The sequence below is a fragment of the Pomacea canaliculata genome, linkage group LG2 (genome assembly GCF_003073045.1).
Source record: "Pomacea canaliculata isolate SZHN2017 linkage group LG2, ASM307304v1, whole genome shotgun sequence".
NCBI classification, from domain to species: Eukaryota; Metazoa; Mollusca; class Gastropoda; order Architaenioglossa; family Ampullariidae; genus Pomacea; species Pomacea canaliculata.
In genome coordinates, this window is record NC_037591.1 from 42,636,953 (window position 1) to 42,656,111 (window position 19,159).

Below are 19,159 nucleotides of genomic sequence, written 5' to 3' on the forward strand. Positions count from 1 at the left end.
GCAAGCTACCCGGGGTTTCTAGCGCGAGGCGACGAGAAGCTGGCTAAGAATAGACACAAACCTCGGCACCCACTTCTGTCAGAAAAACGGTCGTTTGTGTGGTGTGGTATACACTTGGGTACGATGAGCCACTTTCAGATGTTCGCATTTATGAGATGTGAAGAAATGGGTATGATAACAAATATATTATTTCTTACTGACCGTCTATCAGTCCGTCCATTGAACATTGGTCTTGCTAGATTATTACTCAGGGAGATATTCCTGGATTCCTGTTTGGTAGGGGTCAGGGGTCAGCCAGATGTAAGTATAGCTCTCAAAGAACGTGCGAGAGATAGTTTCTTAAAATGTTTCAAGTAAGCGTTGCCTTGCGCACTGAACAACACAGTCACATATCCATGTTTGTTCCTTGTTTAAAGGATGAGAACAATATTCAGGAAAGCCAAATAACCCAAAAGTCAACGTTTAAAAGGTTGTCGAGGGTTCAGTCTATTGGGATCATTTGTCGCATTTCTCAAAGTTTGTAAAAAGAATGAACTGAAAGTAAAGAGGCGTAGAGGAGGAGAAAAGGCGAGAAAAAGAACTCCCAGAGAGAAGGAATGGACAACACAAGGCGGGAACCTAGAGACATCCCCACTCCTGACTTTCTCGTTCTCCATTCTTCATGCTTCATACGTGTTCTGTCTGTTGGTATGTCAAGGGGTTGATAAGATTACCCAGACCTGCCCATCTCCTCCACAATTCCTCATCCGAAGCATTCCCACTCAAAATTCCAGTTTTCTGCAGCATTTGGTCTTTTGTCCGAAACAGCACGAACAGCGACATTTGTTTTTCATTGACCACTGCCACTGCCATTAGCCTCAAATGACATGACACATTTTGCTAAAGTCGTGTATGCACATTTTGTGTTTAATCTACTATTTAAACACCAACTGGAACATGTGTAGCGAGAAAGAATTTCCACTGCAATGTAAGCGAGCAAAAGGAAACAAAAAAACCGGTAACAATCGTTTTGGTGACCAACAATTCCTAATTTTCAGATATATTTTATATATATACAATACTAGTTGAGTAGTCAGAAGTGTAAGTCTAGACTAAACCACAAGTCACACACACACGCACACACACCAACGCGCAGACAAACTACATGTACATCATTTTGTACATCGCTCCCTCCCCATCGCCGACAGACCTTTCCACCCAGGGTATTGTTCAGTTCGTTCTGCTGACAATACCCAGGTATACCATGCACTGTTGCAAAAAGAAAAAAAAAAGAAAAATGAAGCATTTCTCTGAAATACGTGAGAATCACAGGTTTGGCGGAAATGAACAACACCGTGAACACATGTTCTCACCTGTTTTTCATTAGTTGCCTTATGACACGTTCACAGGTCTGCCGCTGGCAGGTAATTATTGCAGGTGGGTGTCGTTTACTAGGGTATGTGCGATGATAGCAGTCTATTGAGTAGAGATTTGTCTCACCATACAAATGAACACTCAACTTACTTCCGGTCTAATGCACACCTTTTTTTTTTTCTCTCTCTCTTTCAATCTTTTAGCCACTGTAGCTCTCGCAATATTACAGAACGCCGTTCTAAGAATTATTTTAGTGACATCGATTAATTAGTCGCCATTTTAGTACACAACTCAAACCACGTGAGTTTGCTGTACAGAGTACACTGACAACATAGGAGACTGTACATATCACGTGACTTTTCGTGCAAGGATATTCGCTCGACGATGAGTGCAGTGTTGTTGTTGTTTTAAATGGTCCATTGTCTGAAAAAGCCGCCGACAGCGACTGTAAACATCACCAAGTCTCTCTCATGCGTGTTCTCAGTGTTTGCAACTGTACTGGAGCGAGACGACTTCAGGTAGGTCTGTGCGCGTGCGTGTGTGTGAGTACATGTGAGTCTGAGAGTGTGTGCGCGAGTACGCGTGAGTACACGTGGGTGTGAGAGAGGGAGGAGAGAGAGAGGGAGGGGAGGGAGGGACACGGCTGGAATAACATCCGCTTTGAGATTGTCGCTTTGCTTGATTGGCGACAACTGCCTAACACCAGCTGCCACTGGCTGTGTTTAATTTTCTCCTTGTTTCGACCTGTGGCCTTATTATCTCAGTAGTCAGCCAGCCAGCCTGTCTGTTGTCAGGTTGAAACGGGGACAGAGGGAGGGGGCTATCAAACATCAGCGAGACAGAGTTTGTTTACCTTGTTTATTAGCAGCACAAGTGATCAATCAATAGGATTAACAAGATATGAAACATAGACCGGCGTGTACACCTCCAACTGTATGACATGCTCGTATTTATTTATTTGGAGAAAGGGAGGGTCGGTCTGCTGCAAACAAATGCAGTTTACAACTTTCTGCATGGCAGCAATAATGATTCCCTCGATGATGAAATGATTACAGCAACACATGAGGAGCAGTGGCGAATGATTATTATTTTAACTTGTCTAGTTCCATTTTAAATGAAGGTTCCTACCCTTTGTATCGAGAGGATGCTGGGAGATTTGCAGGGTTTATTGTTTTCGATTTGTTTCTATCATTTGTGGTGGGATAGAGGAGTTTATGTAGTAGAGGCTGTATGGATGTAAACGAAAGGGGGGATTGAATAGGAGGGGAATGGAGGGAAAGTGTAGCAACAGCAACACCTGTCCTCGGCACAGGTAAAAAGCCTGGAGAGATTAGAGGTCAGCGGGGGAAAAAAACTACATAATATAACCTGATACTTGTTTGTCTTCTCTTTGTCTACACAAAATCATCTCTCGCAAAGTGTGCATCGTGGCGCCACCTGTCGACTCTGCAGCCAAGTGTTGCGCAAGTGAATGTCGACGACTGTGACAATGACAAAAACAAAACCAGATATGTGTTTTGATTCTCATTACCACCGCTGGCAACAGCATTTACTCTCACAACCATTCCGCTTCTCTCAATCTCCCATACAACTGCTCCCGTCCATAAACAGCTCACATAAAATATTCACGATCTGGGATGGTCTTTATCTCCGGGCTGCAGTGAGTAGACAGACCCACTGGTCCATGGAGGTGAGCAGCAAACAGTAAACACAGACCTGGGCAAACATTCATTAAGCGTCGTAGTACTCTACCCGAGGTGGGTAAACGTGCCACCGACAGGTAGTTGAAACCTGGTATTCGTGGACTCGGGGTAGTGCTGCCGAAATCGTTTTACCAGCTGGTAATATTTTAGAGGTTACCCACTCCGAGAATATTTTACCGTTGATAGTAAATATGGCGGAGATCGTAATTAAGTTACTGAATTTGATGAAATAAAGTGGGGCAGTTATAATGGTAGACAACTGCTTGATAATACTTAATTACATTTATTAATTAAATTCATAATATAAGCACCAAATGCCACAAAAGAAAACTGATTACTGCAATAGACATCGTGACTTTGTTTTTGTTGTTACCGCTGATTATTTTGAGTGAAAAAATTTCTTTTGTCGTGAAATTCTTGCTCGAAGAACATGATTTGGTCAGAAGGAATAAACTCGATGCACAACAATCTTTTGCTCCAATTTTCGATTTCGTTTTAATGATTGTCATTTTAGTTGCATGTAGATTATGCAAGTTTCACGTCTCACCCTCTGACCGAACAACGCATGCGCAGTGCCACCCTTTTCCCGGGTACCCTTATGCGAGTCGGGTATGTTACTTTCCCCACTCAGCGGTCGTGAATCGGGTGTTAATCTTCCTTGAATTTAACTTAACCACCTAGTTCCCTATCCACGTTAAGGCAGCTTTGTCTACGATGTCCATGACTACTGTAGGCACACCGTGGCCGTGGACACATGAACCGGGTAGCACGGACTTTATGTCTGACGGTAGCTGTAAACGACTGCTGATTATATATATAATATATATAACGAGAGATGAAGGAACATGCCCCAGCTTTAGACCAGCTTGCATGTAGTTATTTCTGAGTTACTTCAGATGCTTGCGACCAGAGTGTCGGCCTGCGACTGTAGTCAGCAGCAAATCAGACAAAGACTGGATAAATATTGGGGGCATGGGAGGGCCTCTTATTTCCAGGTGAGAATTGTCTAGCCCTAACCCAGAGGTAGCGACAGTGTAAAGAGTCTCTGGATAACTCAGATGTACAAATCGGCTTTTAAGCCCGATGCCACGTGGTGGCCGTTAGATGGGAAAGATGGTCTGGTAACAAGAGGTCCCGCGTCACACCTATGTTCATATACATGTGAACGGGTGGACGGATGGATGGATGTAAAGACAGGAGAGCGTGTGTGAAGGCTGATTAGTGTATTGTCTCCACGTGCACACGTTTGTGCAGACTTGGCCTCGGCAGCGACATCGATCGCCCGGTTGTCGCACCTGCTGGCGAAGTCACTCGCCCGTGTCCGATTGGTTTTGTTTAGGGCCGCACTGTCACCGCGCCGGCACATAATTTGCCTTTCTCTCCCTGTTACAGCACCCGGGAGTGCCTGTGACCACACACCCCGCTAACAACAGCAAATCTGATTGTGTGCCCCACTAAGTGACTGATCGAACTTCAGCGCAGGTGCTGTGCACCACACGTGGGGTTGTTTGTTTACCGCGGTGACAATAGCGAGTTGAGTAGTCGTGTCCTTGGCTTTGAAAATCTCGTTCACATGAGGATTTTACGATGCTGCTGGTCCTACAGGAGGAGAAGATAAGGAGGACAACATGCTGATTTGAATACAACTATCTCTCTCTCTCACACACACACACACCATGCACGCACCACGACCATCGCCACTGAAGCGCTGCTCGCCATCTTTAATGAGCAAAGGGACCAATTAACTGCGGACTCATTAGGACACTCGGGCTGGAGGCGACACCACGATAGACACTGTTACATTCTGGCCTTGCCACAGCAACGGTCCCCACAGGACGTGGATCTGCTTGTTTTATTATTGCTCCCTCTTCTCTCTCTCTGTCCGCGTGTCGCCCTGACCCCGGCCTCGCGCAGGAGCTGACCTCACGTGCAGTGAGCATCTCTGGTGCACGTGACCTGCTACTTCAGCCGCCATTGGTCGGCCGGGCGGTGTGCAGACGGGTGGACGAGCACGTGTATTCCTCTCTGTGTTTCTTTCCCAATCAGTCATCTGCTCCTCACTTTGTTCGGTGTGTTTTTTCCACTTTGGTCCGCAGTCGCTGGGTTCTCCTCACTTTGCACACAAATCTGTTGACCTCAGGAGGCGACATTTCACGCTCTGCCGGGGGCGAGGTGAATGGAATGTTGCCAACAACTGATTGTAGTTCAGGCTCTGATAGACAAACCCATCAGCCGCAGTTAGCACTGGAATACAACTCTCACACACAAATAATTGTCACCGCCAGCAGACTGAAGTGCAGTGGAGGAGGAAATAGCACAGCCCCAGTGCATGCACGTGTTTGCGCGGCGCCAGCGATGGACAGAAGAGCGGGAGGGAGCGGGGGGAGCGGGGGGGGGGGTGCAGCCTGTCTGTCTGGCCTTCACAGGTAAGTGACCTTGATACCTGAGCTCTCCTACCGGCCGACTCACTTTCCAAGTCACGTGACAGGAGAAACATCTGCCTGGGGAAAAGAGAGCTTGTAAAAATAAATCGAAGAAAGAATGTGAACATTAATGAAAGCAGTTATTACACACGCACTCATTTTCTCTCTCTCTCTCTAGCACACACATGTACACACTTACGCACACAGTGATATAGATGCTCCCTCAGTATCACTGTAAAATGTACTTTTGTATTCACATCAATCAACAGAAATAAATACGCAACTGGATCTCTTATTCGTTGATTTTCCTTTAACTTATTTGCTAGATAATTCTTTTAGAGAAAAACATAAATATGAAAAAAACGATCAGACACAATTTCTCAATAATAAATTCGTCGAGTCCTTCATTAATTTCAGATTTTTGTTTCATCTCTGTATATTCCTTTGCTTTTTGAAAACTTAATGATTCAGTTTTATTCATTTATTTATTCAGCTTAATTTTTCTACACTCAATTATTTCTGATTTGCCAAAGAAATTGTACCGAGTCGTCATGGAGAACAGTCCAGTGTTTCAGAGCTTTACAATAAATATTATAGCATTATTCTGTGGTCCCAGCTTTATCAGGTGCTTTTCTCATCGACATATATATTATCAAATTATATTTTTATATTATATTTTATCAGTTTTACTAGGTACATAGAAAGTGAAAATGTTATTGGTACTGTCACAAGGTAACGAAAGACAACAGTCGATGCTCCTTCTGAAAAAAAAGGTCGATAACAAGATGGACAGTGCTAATGGCTAGTGCTGATGACTAGTGACAAAGGGAAATGACAGGACAAAGCCTTGTGAAGCCAAGCCCTATCTGTTCCTATCTGTATCCTTCCTGACTGTCACGTGCTTTTGTTTATTCCCCAAAACTAAATTTGTTTGATTTATGTAACTTGTTTTTTTTAACGATTCTTGTAGCGTCCGCCAATACACAGACAGCCGGATATGCTGAACATGTTTTTACACGACATAAAAATATCATAAAAACGACAGCAATAATACAAACAAAAATGTTAGAAAAGCAAAGTTTGTATAAAATAATATTTTCAGCGTGCGCCATGCTCAACATGATGAGGTTCCCAGATACTGCGAACAGAAATATTGCTTTCTAGTGTCACGTGGCCTGTTGTTGTGGGAGTAAATCAAGTTGTTCATGTAGTCCCAGTTACCGATCCCCCCCGGCATTTGGTCATTGATCTCTGGTGTTTGGGGGAAGACAACTCTATTGGAGCACCTGCTTCAAGGAGAAGCTTGCAGGATAACACGACTAGAGCTGTCAAGACATGGTACTGTCTGTCTATTGCTTGTCTGCGGACATCCAACGGTCCTCGATGAACATCAGTCATCCCTCGAGTATACGATATCGTGTCGATGGATTAAGAGTCATGTCCCTTGCAACTAATGTAAATATAGAGGCGATGTCATAGTGCACTGATGCTTTGTTACACTGTCATGAGAACTGTGCACACTATTCACAAGACATGATGGCTTACAGGTGGATGTGGATGTAATCTTTTCTTCTCTTTCTTGATAGGTACACTCAGTCTAATGTGCCTACAAAATCTGAAACCTCTCTTCTGCAACCTTTTAAAAGAAAAAAAATTGCATTAACATGTCTACAAATGGTTGAGATAACTGGGCCAGAATATGTATCTTCATATACATATAGCAGAATATTTTTATCTCTATATATTTATACATTTAAAATTTAAAAAAGATATTTATTTGCTGACTTTCGTGTACACAAATCATTATTTTATGTTGACAAACTTTGTGATGTTCCGGTAAATTTTTGTCTGAAGACATTTTTCACTGTTCACACGTTTTTAAAGTGATCATTAACTGTGTGTGACATTTATTGCCGAGTGCATTATATTTGTGTGTGAGCTGATCGATCATCGTGCTGACTACCACACAAATGCTCTTCACGCCGCCATTTTGCTGCTGGAGAAAGCCGCCCATTGGTCGAGGGTCATGTGACCCCGTGTGACAATACTGCGTGTTGTGTGTATGTGTGATGGATGGGGTAGCGACCATAAATGTCATCAGCACGTGCGTGTCCTCACGTGCATTTATTTACGCTAGAATGCACTGAAGTGTGGATGTTTGTGGGTGTCTAGAATGGGAAGAAAGCAACAGAGAGAAGGTAGAAATAGAAGAAAAGACTAACTTTGGAGTCATAGGTACAGCCAGTCTGGCGGAAGATATTTTAATAATGATGCGGTAAATTTGACGGGTATCTTTATGTGAGATGTACAGAAAAAGGAAAGTTGGGTAAGGGGTGGAGAGAGACGGGAACAAACGTTGTGAGAGAAGATGAAGGCAGGAGGGTGGGTAGAGATTGGCCATAACAATCATTCATCTCATTAGAAATCGTGTTTTAGCGTTTAGTCTCCTTACTCGGTGTTTACATTCATTTCTATTTAACTTATTGTGAGAGCGAAATCAGCAGTGAATCGTGAATTTCATTGCCGTTCATCAAAGTTCCAAAGGAAGTCAAAATAAACAAATTTGTTGTCCACAAGCCCTCAGTGGATTGTCCATACCTGGATGTGTGGATGTGTTAGGATGTAATCAGAATGGATTGTCCATACCTCGCTGTGTGGATGTGTTAGGATGTAATCAGAAATCTCGTGGCTGACCTTTCTAAGACGCCAGCTTCGTGCATCGCCATCGTTAGTTCTCTCGGAAACTTGTTAGAGAACATACATCAGCCATGCGACGGTCAACAACATAATCAGCCGCGAGACATCTCTCACTCTCTCATTCTCTCATTCTCTCTTTTTATGCGTTATTATACTGATTTTTTCCTTCCATACTTTATTCTCCTCATTTTTTTTCCCGGTTTCCTTTTCCTCGCTTTGTCCTTCTGTCAGTGCGTCATCCCATTCATTCATTCATTCATTCCTTCATTCATTCATTTTTGGTTCACTGTTTCTTTTTTCTGTCTGCATGCGTGCCTATGACAGTTTATCAATGTACGTTTAACAAACAAACCAAAGGAAAGCGTGTAATACGTGTTTTTCCTTGTCTGCTGTTGACTGACGGACAGACTGACTGACCCACCCACTCACATCCCCCCCCCCTTCTCTCTCTTGTCGTTGACCGCCGTAATGGGTAGTCACGTGGCCTGGCCAAGGAGTCAAGACGGCTCGGCTCGCCCTATTAAAGGTTGGGACAAGACCAGGAAGTGTGCCTTTAACAAATGGCGGAGCGAAGCAGCAGGAGCGCTGCATGCATTAAGTCTGCACGTGAAGAATGAGCGTCCTCCGTGAGGAATCCCTTCTGTCCGTGAGCTCCACCCCAGAGAAATGCTCAGTCCCCACGGTCCGGCCGCGGGCGTCAGGCAGATGAAATTGTACCTTGTCACTTCCCAAAGGATGAAATATCACTATCTAGCTCCCACGTCCTCTACGTCGTCTTCCTCCTGTCCTGGAGGAGAGTGGGGAGGGCCGGGGGCGCTTCACGCTGTCCGCGGGGTAGGCTCAAAGAAATGGGGGTCTTGGAGACAAGGTGCCAGGATATAAATGGCTTTTCTTTGTTCTGCCAGGCTTCTGCTGCGTGATTTCAACTTGCACAAGTTGGGCCAAACGTGCGGGGACTTGCATCGCGGTTTCTCGTGGCCACTACGTGATCCTGCGTCCTCTCCTTCTCATGGACCTTGGTCACGTGCCCTATGGAACTCATTCTCTTCCTGTTCTCACCATTATAGATAAAAACAAAAGCAATAATAACAACAACAACAAAAAAACAACAACAACAACAATAAAAAAATCTTTGTTTCACACTGACCTTTCCGGCCCTTTATCGAAGTCAGGTGACTGGTTTCATTCTTTAGATGTGGTCTCAGAAACGCCATGGAAGGCACGAGAATTGGTACAGTGGACAGGTGCGCACAAAGTCGTCTGCAATCGCGAACGTTCATAGAGAGTCAGGATGTCAATACGAATCTCTACAAATTATCGTTTCGTTCGTTTTTATCGTAAATAAGTTAAGTTTTTGTCCATCTGAAATTTGCATTTGTTTCCTCTTGTTGATAGCAAATTCGAGGTAGCTGCAACTACGGCCACAGCTTTGGTGTCAGGTGTCTAAAGGAGGCGACCAGCTTAATAACATAAACCTACCTGAAGTGTAGCAGACCCAGTTCTGTTCCTAAATTATTTTCAGTGAAAACATGTTTTAAGATGTGATTAGTAAGTTCAATTTTATGCCATTTTCAGATTACAACTCAGTGGATTTTGTCCCGCGAAAAGTTTAGAGTTCGAAGTCATGTTGTAAATGTGTGTTAGAAAAACAAAGTTCAGATGGTTGTTGGTGACAGGATCAGCCAATGAGATGTCGCCAGTGGTTACCTCACACTTTACAGGTCTATACAGCTGTGTTTACATCTTACAACAGTATACACAGCTGTGTTTACATCCTACAGTAGTCGGCAGTATGGCTGGTTTAAGTCCTCTCCACATTCTTGGTCCTCAGACTTGTTTGTTGGCCGAGGGCTGATTCCCAGCAAACATTCTGGCTCGGAGGAACCCGAAAAGACATTTTTCTTCACTTGGATCGCTAGCGGTGTGACGAAGGCGCTGATTAAAGTCAGAACTTGGACTGCATAGAACAAAAAAAGAAGAAAAAAGTCGATCGCCCTCCTCCCAATCGTCTGTGTGTTTGATGGGTGCCCGGATTGCCTCCCTTGCGCTGATTTCTCTTTCCTGATCAGCTCGCGCGGCCAAATTGAACTTTCTCGCCCGCTTTCTCCCACCCCTTCCTCGGTAGTCCACGTCAGGAAATTTGTAATTTCACGCAAAGAGATTTATCTTTGCCCCGGCCATTGGTGAGTGCAGGCGATGCGCGTGTAGAGATTGATGTAAAATGTTTGGGACCACGACACCCCTGCGCCACCACTATTCTCTTCACGTGCTCCCAGCCTGTCCCCTTTGAAAATTGAAGTCTGCCTCGTTTGTAGGGCATTCCATTTGTTCTTGCAGTAAACGTCCCTCATGAAATTAAAGTCCCCCCACACTGCCTTCAGACAAGTCTCTTTGACGCACCCTGTCGTGAAATCCAAGCCCCGGCTTTGTTCCCTGCATCTGCTTCGTGGGCACTACCGTTTTTCTTCTTTCTGGATCAGTGGAATCGGTCTCAAATCCACCACCAATTTCAGGAGCTTAGACGGATTTTGTTTTACAAGAACTGAGTCGTATTTCTGTCCCCACTCAGTCCTGTGAGACAGACACAGGGACGTCTTCACGCCTCGTCTTTCACAGGACGTTGACAAATTCAAGTCTACGATTAAATGTTTCTTCATTACATAACGGGTATGTTGTATACAACCCATTCAACAACTTTCCAGTTTACATGCTTCATTTAAAACTTTCCACTTTTTACAAATTACACTTTGGCAATTCATTCAAATAAACTTCGCTTAAATTGAAAAATTGACAATGGTATTAAGAAACTTTGTGTTTCCTTATTGAGTTTTTCAGATAGAATGGAGAGAATTGAAGACGAGTTCGAATCCCTCGTTTATCTGCTGAAAGTGTTTAAGGCGCGTGTTTGTACCTGTGTGCGTGCACGTGACATGTGACGGTTGATCTCACACTGTTACGCAAATGTCTTTCTGAGACTTGTGATGAACACCAAGCTTGTGAAAATGGCGGTCGACAATAAACTGCGTATATCTGACTGATATACAACTGTATAACAATTAGACCCAATTTATACTATATACAATATACCGACAATAAAGAGGGTTGCTTTTTATGGGTGTGTTTTACCTAAGCAGTCATTGGTTTTGTCTGCCAAGATTTCTTTATGTCTGGATGGTCCTCAACCAGGGGACATTCAATACTTCATAGCCTACTCACACAAACTTCGGGTGTAATTTTGCAAGGGAGGCAGAGTTGTTGCTGAGGTGCACTTTTATCTGGCAATGCGGGTACATTTTGATTGCTGATTGTTTCCTTGTAAAGATGTTCGGTAACTACCGTAAAGCGATTCCTTTTCTATCGTGTGGTTTCTCTGTCTTTCTCACAACCAGATCACATTATTACTGGCTAGGGAAAATGACATTGTCTTCTCACAGCATTCGAATAAGGGTGCGACTAATGAATTTGCACCCGTATGATTGTGACACACGTAGAGAAAGAATAGCGATAATCTCTGGGTGGGGACTGGCGAGAGGGCAGTGCTGTGGTTTCGGGTGGGCTGTGACCAACCCTCCGTCTCCACCTCCGAACATGGAATAATACAAAAGCTTTTGTCGCGGGCTTGGCAAGCAGTGCCCGGGCAATGGCCTTGCCCCGACACCGTGCATGGCAACCATCTGCACGTCACACCTGGTCCGATGGAGCTGGGTATCAGAAATTGGCTGCTTGGTCCTGTGTCCACCCGACCACCAAACACACTAATGGTGTCTGTGAAAGGTCACAGGAAGCAGAAAACTGTCTACAAATCATGAAATACATGTTGTTACTGTTACTGTTACTGTTACTGTTACTGTTACTGTTACTGTTACTGTTACTGTTACTGTTACTGTTACTGTTACTGTTACTGTTACTGCCCAGCTACACACTTCACAGAAACAACAGAAAGCAAACACCACCTGCAGTAGGTAAACCTGTCAAGGTAGACCAATGTTGAGACATAGGGCCGAGATCGACCTGATGATTACCGTCTGTTCTTCATCATCACAACAACAACATCAGATACAAATAAAAACATTTATCAAGAGCTGAGGTCTGTCAGATAATCCTCTTCTCCTCCACTTGACAATGTCTTCAGCAGTTGTAATCAGATGTTGATTAGGTGCAATCAGTTGTTTATTAGTGGGTGAGCTATGTTCTTGAGGGCAACAGCAGTGTCCACGACCATCAAGCTGCTATTGATCTCAAGGTAGGCTATCGATAACACCTGTGTCTTCTGGGTGCGTGCGACACCTAGCGGAGCAAGTCCGGAAAGTGTAATTTACTGCCGCCATGTCAGCCAACCCCACACAAAGGTGCAGCGAGTGCTGCTCCACACACCTTACAACAACACTTGTTTGCAAATAAATGCAGTGGTGCATGAATCTTCAAGTGTGCGCGTGTGTTGGTCTGTCCTGCACGTGCGCTGTTCATTAGCCTCAGAAAAGTAAACCTCAAGGGCTTGACTCTTGAGGCAAGAAAATACTCTTGTTAATGTATGTCACAGTGTGTTTTACCGTAACATGGTTATGTTGACAGAGTTTGCTGTTTGTGTTGACAGAGTTTGCTGTTTACTGTAACATCTTTCTGTCTGTAGTAGAATGTTACACTGACACCAGTTGTTGTCTGTCGCAGATGGAGACGGCGACACCAAGAGGTCGCGCACCTCCTACACCCGCCACCAGACGCTGGAGCTGGAGAAGGAGTTCCACTACAACAAGTACCTCACCCGCAGGCGCAGGATCGAGATTGCGCATGCGCTGAACCTAACGGAGCGACAGATCAAGATCTGGTTCCAGAACCGACGCATGAAGTGGAAGAAAGACCACAAACTCTCGCACATCGCCAAGAACATGAACCTCGCCAACGCTCTGGAGAAGGCGGCGGAGGAGAGAAAGGCCGCCGTGCTCATGCACTAGCCCTCCCGCCCTGCCCTCCCCTCTACCCAGTGCCGTGATTGGACACGTACACACAGACACTTCCTACACTGATGCTGGTGCCTAGCTGACACACGTAGACATTTACGCAGCTGAGGTTCACTAGGTGCACAATTTCATATCCTTACCGAAGACATGTCAGGTAAAGATGTCGAGGACTGAGCGAGGAGTCGAACTTAGTGTCCGAGACTTGGACAAGTTTTTAGTGGCGTAGCTCTTTCCCCGCCTCCCCATCTCCAAGGTAACGAACGACGAAGTATAAAGGCGAGTTTTTAATTCGCGATGGACACTAACTACGGACAAATACTGGACCCTAGTGTATTCTGGTCATCCGGGACACATGCCAAAGATCACATTGTGCGATGCCAAAGAGTTTCCAGAGACGATATCTAAGCACAAAAAGCGATGCTAATTTAACAAACTGTGTACTAATAGAGCTATTAATAGCTACAAATGTAGCAAACTAATTAACCTTCTATTCCCTAGGTAACAAAGAGTAATGTGAAAGTTTTCAACGAAAATCAAACTACAAGCTAGGGAACCAACTCCACATTTTAACATGTATCAATATCCCAAATACACAGAAATGAGACTGCCTAACAACAGGAGACAATCTCGAACTTAACAGCACTGTGGAGATAGTCACGTGACGACAACAGTCTGTTATGTCTCATTCCCGGTCATCTCGATGTCGCGATTCAACAATGAATGCGGTTTTAATGTTCAAAGGCGAGTCTGTCGAGTTCTGTTGACCTGGAGCTGGACTGAGATGATGACGTGGCAGAGACAGATGTTCCTGCAAGACCAAGACAGTGCCTTTGGGCAGGGTCCGTCAGTGAGCTCGACCTGAGCAGGTTTATACACAATTGTTTATTGTTAAACTGATGCTGACAGTAGCCAGGTGAGAAGAAATACCCGAGTAGAAATATCAAACCTTAATAAAATGAGAAGAGATACGTGTGTACACCTATGGCCCTGTCACAAGGTGAGAAGCAACATCTGTTTACAAATAATGATATAGTAGGTGACATGATGGACTGGCAGTGTCTCCAGGTGGACAGGAGCTGGACATCAGATTTTACCTGTATGCTGCAGAAACAAGTATCTCCCTCTGTTGACTGAGCAGCTTGGCTAGGTTCTTTGTGTTAGAAATGATTTTAGTCACACTTGTCACACAATTAATTACATTTATATTGCGTATTTATAGCGTTGACGGTTTACTTGTAACTTATTATGCCTGGGTACTCTTTTCTTTGGTCGAACTGCTACTGATCAAGCAAAGAAGAAACATCTTTGAAGTCTTGAGGATGAATCTGGCTTGTGTTTTCAGTTTGGCTTAACGAGGAAAACAGTTTCAGTGTTTTGCACACAACACTTTTTTAAAATCATGAACATCGCTATTTGTTGATCATGATCTGGAAAAATCAGCAGTCTGTACCAGCCCTGGTCACGAATCACAGCACCTGAAGGTCGTGAGTGGCTACAAGCATCTCATATGAATCGAACATTCATGGGTCACGAACCTCGACAAATGGAGGTCACCAACCTAACGCATGAAAAATAACTGTTCAGTCAAATATGTAAATAATGGTGGAAAACATGTTGATGTTTACTTCACAATGGACCCCAGTGCTCTGACGTGGTGAAGAGAGCTACCTATCATTTTATATATGCTCGGTCGACTTGTGTTAGACAGATTTGTTGTGTAACTTTTCTCCCAATGCCTCTGTCTAAGAGTTTGGTTTGTGTTGTAGGCTCTTAGTTGCCCTGTTTGCAAGAATCTGCATGGTCAACGGTTAACTGTCATCCTTGGCGGTAGTCACATGAAGGTTCAACAGCAAGTGACCCCGTCACTGACCTTCTCAGCGTGTCACGTGCTTGTCGTGCAAATATTCTGTATTTTTTGAGAGACTAAAGATGGCGTCGACCCGTGTGTAGCTCTTCATTGGTTTGTTGTTTTAGTCATCGTTTTTACGAAGAACTGTTATAGTCTTTGAGTACTATCACTGGTCAGAAAGGGTAAAAGATGGTTTTTATTTGTGATGAAATGTTTTTTGATATAATGTACTTTATTACTTGCCATGTGTTGTTTGATGACATTACAGTAGAGGTTGTGTACTTGGCACACTCGAGACACAGGAGGCTGTCATGACACTGTCTTTAGGGCTTTTATAAATCACCAAAACAAGGTAGAGAAAAACAATCATCTTTTTAACTTTTTATGCATCTTGATTCTACTGTTTTCTGCACACAATAACGATCCACACACAATTTACATCGTTTTACATCGCTTCAAGTTCATTCATCTGCTTCCTGAGTTTGATTTCCTACCTGTATGTCTCACATATCCTACTTCGTAAAGTTTAGTGCGTCTTCTGCTCCATGAACATCTTTTTTTCGCTTATTGACAGATCCTGACATGTTGACAGTGTCATGTGTGATGCTAGCAGGGTAATTCGTACTTCCCTTGGGGGTAATTCGTACTTCCCTTGTGGGTAATTCGTACCCTCCCACGAGGAGAGGGGGATGTTCACATGCCGCCAGACACGTGTTGTAGTTCTCACATGAAGGCAAACGAAGAGATTTTGAGATTCTACGTTCTTACTACGTGACGGCGACGTTGAGGGTGCTACGTCACTTAAACGAAAGCAGTCTACGTCATAGTTGACAAATCTGAGCATACGCAAACAACGGTGACATATATCACGCGTTAGCGGCAAGCTCACGATTCTGGCGGGCGCCCATTGGTTGCATGAAATCACGTGTGCATCAAAGAAACGGTTAACCGCTTGTCAAACGTTAGCCGAGACTTGGAATAAGCTTTGGCCCCTGTTGTCTGACAGGGTTTCTCTCCCCTTTTGAAATACGCCAGTATCGTGTGTTGTCAACGCTACATGTGTGTGTGTGAGTGTGTGTAACACGTGTAGTGTCTGTGTGTCTGTGTGTCTGTGTGTGTGAGAGAGAGAGAAGGATAGAAAGACAGAGCTGTCTGTGTATGACAACACAAATACTTTTTCAAATTATTGTCGGTACAGGCACCGAGTAAGCACACATTATTTCCCTGTTGGCACATATCATTGTTTTGAGGACGGACCCCACCCTTGCTTGACCCACAGTTCACCACGTGCTGAGATCTCAGTGAGCGTATTGCGTATTTCACGGACTCTTTCCTCAAGTAAACAAGTGACGACACCCCGACCTTCGCACAACTCACACTCGTGCACACACACACACACACGCACACGCACACACACGCACACACGCACACATGCACGCCAGCTGACTGTACGCGTCCCTCCTCAACTGTAGCGGAACTCACTGATGGCTGGTAGCAAGGCAACGGCTGTTGTTGTCGTCGTGGTGTCTGAGGTCACGTGATCAACACACGTTTTGTGTTGAGTGAAATGCTTCCACGCTTGCATTTCTCTTTTTCTCTCTACATCCTCCTCCTTTCTCCATGGCCAATGCCCTGCCCCTTGCTGCCAGCCCCACACCTGTCCTACCTGTCTGTGACCGAGCGTGCTTAGCAGGTACAGTGCGAGTGTACAGTAGTGCTTACTAGAGCAGACACGACGCATTCACAAGGCTAATCAGCCATTTATGAAAAAAAAAAACAAAAAAAACAAAAAAAAAAAACGAGAAAGACTTCACAAGGACAGTCATATCGTGAAGCAATGTGTTTACATGGACTCGTATCATCAAAGGCGCTGTAGTAGGACAACTTCACTTCTGAAGATGTTCCTTTTCATTTCGGTGTTTCTTCATATTTCATTTTGGGTTTTTTTAGTCACTTGCTTTGAGAAAGAACTTGTGGCTGGAAATGACTGGAGAACCTTTTACAGAGCAGTCGTAGACTCTCACTTATCATCACCATTCTCCTCCTCCTCTTTCTCCTCCTCCTGATCATCATCGTCGTCCTTATTTTCTTCAATTTCTAATTTCAGAAAGCTGTTTAGGGGTATTTCCTCTCTCACACAATTATTTTCACTTGATCCTCTCTTTCTGATTCTCATCAAAACCTCATAATCGAGTTGTCTCCCCTCTCGTCCCTGCTAACGCCAAACTTTCTGCTTTAATACCGAGAGGCAAGGTATCGGGGATGTTGTATCCACCAGTTTCCCCGAGTTCTACTTACTGCCTCTCACAAAGCTTCATCCACGTTTCCAGCTCAAGTTGCTGCTTTCTCGTCCATAATTTATACTCGGCCCTAGACAGCGACTGGAGCGCGTGTAGCTGTGAGCCGGCGACAGATCACGTGACGTAGACTAATCACAGCACCTGCATGTGTGTTTGATTTTGTTCCCGAGGTTATTATTGCGTTGTGTCGGCCTTGTCGCGAAAGCTTTCTTTGTGACAGTTGTTTAAATGGCAGTACAGCGTATTTCATGTAATAAATGACTTGATGTCAGCTGTAAGTCGCACTCTGGACTTGTCTGTTTGCACACCTGTAGTCGCATGCAGGACAGTTGGTCAGTGTGTTACAAGTGTGTGTGTGCGTGTGTGTGTTTACGTGTGTGTGTATACGTGTGTGTGTGTGTACGTGAGTGTATGAGAGTGTGAGTGCGATTTAAACGTGACACGACGTTCAACCACGTGATGTGCAGACATGCTGTGAGTGATCAACAGGCATCTGAGTACCCTGGGATGCACGGAGCAAGACTGAATATACACCAGCTGCAGGAGCACGATGAGAGGCAAAGTTCTCACCTCAGTACCACGTGATCACAACTACTGTAAACAAAAAGCAGAATATACATTCACTGTAATATATCTGAAACAAACGAAACTCAGATAGAGCAAATGATTTATTGAATGCAATAACTGAGACAAACGACAGTTTGGACACGAAATAAAAGACATTTATAACAGAACAACGAAGACAGTAATAATTCACAGAGTGAGATGTCGCAGATGTAGGTAGCCTGGTGGTGACTTACCCCACAGAGTAAGTACAGGGTGTACAGACGGAGACTGGGCTCTCGGCGGTGGGTACCGGAACATGGACACACATCATTGTATGTGTCGACACTCAAACAGATGGGGAACAGGGACTAGACAAACATCATTAATTTTCACAGCTCATGACAATTATTCAACCTGTAAGGTTTGGTTTTCGCGATAACTCCTACATGATGGTACAATCAACATGAAATATATCAACTGAAATAAGTTACTAAAGAAACCCTTGTATGGTGACATCCCAGACCCTCTCCTGTGACTTTTTTTCGTTTTTATGTTTAATATGGAGCTGCCGCCTGATGGAAGCAGGCACAAAATTGCACCTAACGTTGAAAATGGATTTGAACCAGAAGAAACCTGTCAGACTGCATGATCTGAAACAGATGCAGCTTCATGCCCCATGAGTTTCTGCTGCGAATGATTCGGAAGATTTCTCTTCTTGCTCCTCGTCTGGAAACTAGTTTAAACATTTGTGACACGCTTGTAAGGACAAGGATGTAACAGGTGTTACAGGTGTGGCGATGGCACGCGGACGCCTGCATGTGACACACAGTGCCCTTGTCTTTACGAGACAACCGAGATCTCACGGGATCAGTGTCGGGCTGCAAGGTCCACTGGCTATTGTTCCTCCTACACGGGTGCGGTAATTCGATTGTCTTAGCAAAACTCGAAACTTTCTTTGAAGTCGGCGGCAAGCAGATCAGTTGGTAATGTAAGAAGTGCACTGCAGTCGGGGTCATCGACGACTGCATGCGATGTTCGACACAGGTTTGGGTGGCCTCCTGGGTCAAAGTTCAATGCTGCATCCGAGCATTTCTGGTCCACTGGCTGGTTGTAGCAGCTGACATGTAGCTGAAGAGATCATTGCCCACGTGACAGTTTGCATTACAGCATACACTTCGTGACTGCTGGATGGCAACTGGTCCCCAAACCATGCAGGCAAGTGTTTTGAGCTGCCTTTGCGATCTTTGTCCTTGATAGTAGACCCAAGGTAAGTAATAAACAGTGAGTTCATAGTTATCAACGGTAATGACCAGCGGTGTATTTGGATCCT

At 44.5% G+C, this 19,159-nt stretch overlaps 1 protein-coding gene across 1 annotated transcript in view; it reads left to right on the plus strand.

The window, feature by feature from the left end:
* The window catches only part of LOC112556839 (homeobox protein Hox-A5-like), a 68,869-nt gene extending 51,308 nt beyond the window's left edge, over positions 1-17,561 (plus strand). Inside the window, exon 3 of the mRNA XM_025226217.1 lies at positions 12,845-17,561. Within this exon, the coding sequence (XP_025082002.1) occupies positions 12,845-13,128 (284 nt within the window). The 3' untranslated portion in view covers positions 13,129-17,561. The remainder of the gene's footprint in view (positions 1-12,844) is intronic.
* Positions 17,562-19,159: the final 1,598 nt, after the last annotated feature.